This window comes from Terrapene carolina, unplaced genomic scaffold (genome assembly GCF_002925995.2).
Source record: "Terrapene carolina triunguis isolate 2854851 unplaced genomic scaffold, T_m_triunguis-2.0 Scaffold85, whole genome shotgun sequence".
In the NCBI taxonomy this organism is placed as follows: Eukaryota; Metazoa; Chordata; order Testudines; family Emydidae; genus Terrapene; species Terrapene triunguis.
The window spans coordinates 46,038,447-46,046,565 of NW_020664436.1; the positions used below are offsets into that span (position 1 = coordinate 46,038,447).

Here is an 8,119-nt window from a genome sequence, read left to right on the forward strand (position 1 = left end):
GAGAATCCTGTTCACTCCTGCATAGCTGTGCTGGCTCCACAATCCTAATAGGAATGAAAAAGTGTAATATATATATAGTCTGTAAAACAAGCCAAATTCTGAATACACAGAGTTATCAGATCAGTTGAGTAAGAAGGGGCTAACTTTGTCTGCTCTGCATTGACGTTAAAACTCCCATGGCACTTTTTATATAAGTAAGGATTTGTTCTAGTTTCCTTGGCCAAAAATGTTCTTTCCTCATTGTTCTACTGGGCTTTGATTGGCTGCCACCCTCCATTTCAGATTGGCTGCATTTTGGTGGTTCTTTATATATACTTTAAAGTGTCTTGGGATTAAAGCACTATATATCTATGAATTATTATTTCTATAAGAAATTTAAAAACCTTAGAAAGGCAATTATTTTTATAGGGCCTACAAAAAAGAAAAGATTTTTATGTGCCTTCTGCTGCTTGTACAATAGCAGTTAACTCACAAAACACTAACTTCAAAGTAGGTCTGACACTACTGTGAAGTTGGTGCACAAGTTAAATTGCTATCTATCTTGTACTATAAAGGCACAACCCTGCATTAGGGGGTGTTGGGGCTGTGCTGTGGTGGGATCCTTGGAGCATACACTGCTGTGTCAGCTTGGTTGACCTTTAAAGAGGTTCAATATCAGATCTGCTGGCCAGTGGGGAGCCCTTTCCCTTCCTTCCCCTTTTGAGGGGGTTAGTACCACTAGCACTGGGCAGGAGTTGAGTGACCCAGAAGGGCTGGGAAGCTGTAGTAGAGGCAAGATTCACATAGAACAAGATGCATGCACACAACTCAGGTACAATGTAAGGCATTGCAGCTGATGTCTAGCAATTTCATTTCTGAAGAGATGTCTGTGCATAATTGAGGGCACCCCCTTATTTCATCTTTCGTTTTAATTTCATCCTAAATGCAGATAGGCCTGAACCAAATCCCAGCCTGTACTCTCCCAGACTTTGGAGGTTAGAGGAATTCAGACTGTGAACTTGCATTTGAATTTTTCAGCTGGACCTTGTTTCTATAATGGTTCAAACCAGAACCCTGCATTTGAACACCCATGAGTTTTAGGAGGTTCAGAATCTGGATCCAGATGTGAATACTGTGACTCCGGGCCCTGTATAATTCTAAGTACATCTAGGACACTGCAGGCTCTTAAACATTTTAGCAGCTCGTATCATATTAGTAGTTTCCATAGGAGGTGGACAGGCTGTTTGCTGCCCTTTGAAATTGTTGCAGGATACAACAGGGAGAAGTTATTGTTTACAGATTCTTAGTCCATTAGGGGTTCTGTGTTCCTAGGTTCATTCTTCTAAGAGTTACTTTACTCTGCAGCCCCTCTGTGTTGCCATTGCTCTGTTTCTATTTTGGTCAAGTCTTTGTCCGATGTGGTCGCGTCAGAGACCATGGATTGGGAAACATTTAAGAGGACAGTCAGATTGAGAAACCGTCTGGCAGACCAAAGAAGGAAAACAAATTCAAGCAGCTGTGCTGAGGGACCATGAATTTCTAAAACAACAGCAGGCTGACTCTCTAAAGCTCGTGCACTAGAGAGCACTGAAATAGTTATGTCTTTCTGCACTCTCAGCCTGGTGCTCTAGTAATTCCATTTTATTCCTCAAATTTCTTATCTCATTGGCAGCATAGCGAGCTGCCGCTGTGCTTACCTAGGACAGGGGTTTTTTATATGGTTTAAATGTCTCACCCTTATATAGGAGAAACCCTGACGTAGATTATTCTCTGAGTTTAACCTATCTCAGGTCATCCCTGATTTATATCGAACATGACAAAGCTGCCGTGCAATGTGAGATGCAGCCATCACGTAGCACAAACACTGAATCTTTCATTGTCCCCTAAACCAGTTCCCCGGTACAGGATCAAATGGTTGGTTAATGCCTTGGGAGCTAGGATTTCCCAGTGAAGTGCTGATGCTTAATGCATTAGTCTTTTGTGGAACAATCTCCAGACTGCCCGTACCAGCACTGTGGTTAGCTGCACAGCTCTTGAGTGGTTAATAGTCTTATGATCACTAACCCCTCCACTTTAAAGCAGTGATTAGGATTGTAGTCATTTGATTCCCATGAGAGTCCCTGGAAGCTGTGTGGATAAATCCCACATAACATTATGCAAATGTAGTCCTACTCTTCTACATCACTATTGCTCTAGCCACCAATAAGCAACATGTAATCATCAAATAAAAAACAAATGGGAGAAATTAAGAGACCAAAAAGGGGGCTCCGAGTGGCTCAGGATGTGGTTAGTACGGACTGGAGGTGAGCTTTTCAATTCTGGGTTGCTCTTTCAAGATAGGACTTGGTGGAGAAAGACCAAAAGCCAGTATCTTATGATTGCAGAACAGTGGCCTGTGGAAAATCCCTCAATCCCATTCCAAGTGTATAAGTGTCTATGTCACAAAACCACCACTTCAACTGGCAATCAGTTGGCACCCTTATTATTATTATTTCATATTTATATTGGAATATTGCCCAGAGGACAAAATCAGGATTGGGCCACAGGTAGTCATTATTTTACATGCAACGCTTAAGAGAGAAATTGGTAGGTTTGGAAGCTTCAGGAGTGATTTTGCTGACCATGTTGTTGTTTTTTCTGGTTACAGAGAAAAGGGTTGTCTCAGGGCCCTTACTTCAGTGTGTACGGAGAAAAAGGAATTTCGAACCATCATGGGTCTAGCCTGTTCCCTGAGGGTCCTAATGACTATGTCTTCAGTCACCTTCCATTACACTCCCAGCAACAAATCCGAGCACCTATCCCCATGATGCCCATTGGAGGTATCCAAATGGTCCATTCAGTACCTATGGCCCTATCAGATTTATATCCTCCGTCCATCGTACCCCTGCAGAGGGAGAGCTCTGAGGAAAAGCAAAGAGTAACTTCAGAAACCATTACAAAAGAATCCTATATCATTTCTAAGCACCATGAGAAATGTACCTCTCCTCACATTTTGCACCCAGCTGTTCCATCCAATGTATCCTCCTCTCCATTGCTGAAACAAAGCACTTCAGAAGACAGTTTTATAGCTACAGAAAGAGAACAGGAGGAGAACATACAGACTTGTACAAAAGCCATAGCCTCTCTGCGAATCGCCACAGAAGAAGCCGTTCTGCATGGGGCAGAGCAGCCGCAGAGGGCTTCTGAGCCTTATCAGAAGCCCTTAGAAAGTGCACATTTTAGCATTAAACACTTTAGTGGATCTGAGCCAGGCCAGGCCTGTGCTTCAGCCACCCATCCTGACTTGCACAGTGGTGAAAAGGACAGTTTTGGTACATCACAGACTGCATTAGCTCATTCCACCTTTTATAACAAGAGCGGTGTAGATGTCAGACAGTTAGGCTTTCACAGCAGGAAAGAATCTCCATCAAGCTCACAGGAAAGAAAAGATACATCATCTGAGAAGAGCAAACTGCATTGATCTGAGATGCCTGGAGACTTTTACCCATACATTTATGCCCCCACCCCCTTTTTTTCTAGAGGTAGAAGTATTCAACTTTACAGCATGCCTGTCCTAAGTTACAGTAGTTTGCAATTATATATACTTTTGTTATATCAAAAGAATTAGATAAAATGACAAGTCATCATGAGCCTGACCAAAATGAAATTTTGAAATTCTTATTGGGTCTGGTACTTTTAAATTGTACAGATGTTTGTGCCTTTTCTTTACTTTGCTTATATTCTTATAAGCATTTTTTTAGCAGTAATTTGTACATATTTTAGAATTTGTGTATCTGCTTTGTAATAAATGTAATTTCTTTCCTTTTTGGACACTTGGATCTAAATGATGTAAAGCAAAACAGCATCAGTATATATGTGAGGTTGCACTAAAAGCATATTTTTATATGATTAAAATTGAAAAGCTTTTATGTACAGCTCTGATTCTGTAATACTAATATTTATTTACTTTGTTTCATAAATTGTAAATTTTTTTCTTAATGTTGTGGATTGCTTTTCTATGTGAAGCATGGGATTTACTGTTGCGTAATTAGAACAAAAATGTATATTGTAAACAAGATATTTAAACTAGAGTATCTTATCTTATTCTGCACTTATGCATTAGTTTAAAAAAAAGATAAAGGATGTATCAGCCAGTTCTTAACTCTTGTAATTTTTTTGTCTCTTGTTTGCTGGATTGACTATAACTTAAGTGCTGATTGTGATTTTAAATTGATAGTACCGTAAAGCATTAAAGTAAAACAATGTGCTATTGTGACTTTTTTCAAAGCTTTATAAAACAGTTATAAATATATTAAAAGTATTTGGTCTTATGTGAACATGTTGATCTATATATTCTCCTTTTAAAAAAATGGGAAAACATTCCACCCCATGTAAATATGTACAAGTGCATCACTGGTACAATTATATGTAACGCGTTTGGACACTAGGGGTTTGATCTGCTCTCATTGAAGTCAATGGGAGTTGTGCCATTGATTTCAGGGAAAGCAGGATCAGGCCATAGGTCAACACATACCTATACTGGAGTGTCTTTAAAAACGAGGTGACAAAGCACATCTAAGTCTATAGAACTTGGTTGTCGGCTGGCCCAATGGCTTGGCAAGCAGTGCTGTGCGCTGCGTGTGGGAGACCCAAGCTCGGGAGTGACCTTGGGTGTCTCTGCACAAACTGATGGTGTGGAGCTTAGCTGGATTGCAGATTGGTCACACTTGGGGTCTAGAATGGTGGGAATGGGGGTGTAGGGAGAAAAGAAGATGGACACTTGCTCTCGAACACCACCAGCTGGTCAATCCCCACAGTGATACTGGTTTCAGCTATAGGGGAGACTACCTGTCCTCCCTTCTGACAGGAGGAAGAGCACCACAACTGTAGTCGTCAGCCCTCCTGGCCAGAGGGAGAGCACTACAACTGCGGACATCCGCAGAGTTCAGGGGCAAGGAAGTATTCTTGTTCTTCAAGAATACAGCATCTTTAGGACACCATCTGGACTGGTGTTCAGTCTGTGTGGGGGGACAGTCAGGAGTAACCTCTACTTATACGTTTGAAGGTGTGATGGGTTACCACTGCCACCAGCACACACACACACACACACACACACACGAAAAAAACCAAGAAAAATATGGGTTATTTTTTGTGCTATTTAGTATATTATAATTCTGTGAAACCAAGTTTGTATATTGAATTACAATACAATACAATTAAGGAGTGTTCTTTAAAAAGAAATAAATATACAGTTATGTGAATGAGATGTCTACTTTTCTTGTGTTCTTTGAATTTTCCAAGTTTATCTGTGAAGTTTACTTAGCATGATAGTAAATTATCTGTGCCATCTATTCCTAAACACATGGCTTAATAGTCAGTAGAAGGGGTTATGTGTGGGTGCAACAGCTGAAAACGCGAATCACACTTTGCCCTGCTACCAGTTACCATGAGAGTACATCTTATTTTCCAACAATGAGATGTTGGAGCAGGTCCCCAGTTTGCACCAGCTGAGGATCTGCCCCATTATTTCCATTGCAGTGTGTTACTCCAGGTGCTTATGGGAGGCTTACCAAGTTTTATCCATGCTAGGAACTGGCTCATCTAAACCTGAAGAGAGGAGAAGCAGGATATCTAGTTGGAGCCACGATGCATACAGCATCATGCACCCATATAAAAAGGAGGAGTCTGTAATAAACATATTTTTAAAAAATCCTATGTGGCAAAAAAGTTGTTACCCTGCTGAGGTGCATTTTACTGTATTAACTCATTCAAGAACAAAATGCCCTGCACAATGGACAAATAATCACACGTTTTTTATTAGAATGGAGTCCAGGATTGGCACAATGGTAAATCAGGTCTATTAGCATTTCCAATATAAGACCACCCTCTATTGCTGGATTTATAGCTTGCTTGTTTTAATTCATTTGCAGCTGTGATTTGTCACCCAGCTTCTCAGCCTGGGAGCAATTTTTTTTATAACTGTCGATCAAGTATCATTGAAATTACTCGGGATATTTTTTTGGTTAAAGTAAAGCAACTCCAGAAATGGGTTCAGATACTTTCTATTTTAATACTGATGATATGTTTTAATGAATTAATATTTATACAGTGCTTTGAAAAACATAAATCGTTCTACAAGTGCTAAGTATGTAGTAGGAATGGATTATTAGTTTTATGCTTTGAAAAAATATCGAAAAACTAATCTAATGCAGACACTTGGGACAAAATTTTCAAGAGCACCTAAGTGACGTAGAACCCTAACTCCAATTTTCAAGAGTGACCAAGGGGGAGATTCTTCAAAGTTATTTAGGCACCTAAAGATGCAGATGGGCACTTAGTGGGATTTTCCAACATGCCCAAGCAGGTTACACTCCAAACTCTCATTGATTTTAGGAGGTTGGCTGGAGGAAATTCATACTTACAGATGCACTGTTTCATGCCCCTTTGCTTACCCAGCCTTAGTCACATGGTGCTGGTCACCTCCTAGCCCCTCTGTGTGATTGGGATGGATGGAGCCCATTAGAGTAGCTCTGAGATATACATGCTCTTATGTAAAAATCCTCCAGAAATTAATAAGGCTGAAAGAAAGAGATTTAATACAGAGAGATTTAATTGGGTACTATAGAAATTACTCTGAGAAAATATAAAAAATTAATAGGGAATATTTTCTTTTCCATGGGAGTCTTGAAAAATCCTATAGAATTCTAAAGCAGGGATATAATTATCTATTGTACTGAAAGGTTATTGATTTCTTATATAATCTATACAACTTTTACATAAGGGCCAAGGGTGAAACAGACCCCTGCCAAGCTCCCTGCCTCCTTTCTTCTCAGAGTAGGGTCACCATAGCAGTGTCAGTACCTATTCAACTTTCGTGACAGCAAAGAAAAGGGCGGAATGTGCCCCACATTACTATCTGCACAATCACAACTTTAGTATTACACACTCACTGGGGTAGCTACCATGTCCTGTGCCGTGTTAAATATCTGCACCTTGACATTTCCCATATTAGGACACATTGACAAAATGGATGGGATTTTCAAAATGCCTTAGGCAGACTCAGTCAATGACACTTGTCCTTCTAAGTCATTTAGATGCTTTTGAAAATCCTAATTAATATGATCTGGAGGCTCTAAAGAAAGTCTTCCAAGTAAATCCAGCACATGCAGTGCAAACACCTGCCCACTCTACCATGCATTTAATTCTCACCAAATTTTTGACATTCATGGTTGTAAAACACACACACGCACACACAAAAGGCAGCCAAGACCATATGCAATTGAGTGTATTACTGTGACAATACTTGGATGTGCCCTCTATTTCCTGAATTGCAGACTCTATTGCGGGTTTTCTACATGTGTTTTCTGGAGGCCCAATTTAATACTTAAGTGTTAAACAGTTTGAATAGCCCTTATATCACTCTTTTGGGCTTTGTGTGCTCTACATCAGCCACCTGAGCTCTAGATTTGGCATGACAGGCAGAGTTAGGTATGGAGAGCGGCTTTTTGAATTACTTTGCTTTTGTCCATGTGTCAGACCTACGTGGACTATGGTGACCTGCTGTATTTACACAGGTTTCTCTTGGGGTATTATATTAAGTGAGGAAGGTTCCTCTTTAGCATTTCTTTCATTTGTGTGTGAGGAGAGAACTCTGTAAGTGTGGCTGCTATTTTTTGTAGCTGGAACAGATTTTTGAAATGTCCTTAAACTTTTGTAAAGGTCTATGGTTGTATGATAGGTACACAACCAAAATCAAATACATGGTAACTGTAATGATCTCATCTTGGAATAGGGTTGCCAATTTTCATTGGACGTATTCCTGGAGGTTTCATCACATGACATAATCTTTAATTCCTGGAGACTCAGAACAATCCTGGAGGGTTGACAACCCTGTCTTGGAGCACGACTGGTGCTGATGGATTAAATTCACACCTGTGAGAGGCCCAGCATGAGGCCTATGCACCATGTGAGTCCTCATATAGGGCTTAGTTGGGATTTGAGGCCATGTGCTGCCCTTTACTCTGGGAATATGTGGCCCCCAAACCCTTAATGTCATTTTCACAGAGATTTAAAAGAACTAAATTGCCTCCTTTTGTACTGTACAATCCTCTGTGCTATAAAAGTAACCATCTAGTAATGTAAGTCCTATATAGGTGAGATC

At 40.2% G+C, this 8,119-nt stretch overlaps 1 protein-coding gene across 1 annotated transcript in view; it reads left to right on the plus strand.

Annotated features, from left to right (window-relative positions):
- HIVEP2 (human immunodeficiency virus type I enhancer binding protein 2) overlaps positions 1–5,072 on the plus strand; it is a 149,771-nt gene extending 144,699 nt beyond the window's left edge. The window contains exon 9 of the mRNA XM_024220082.1: positions 2,627–5,072. Coding sequence (XP_024075850.1) covers positions 2,627–3,439 — 813 coding nt within the window. The 3' untranslated portion in view covers positions 3,440–5,072. The remainder of the gene's footprint in view (positions 1–2,626) is intronic.
- Positions 5,073–8,119: the final 3,047 nt, after the last annotated feature.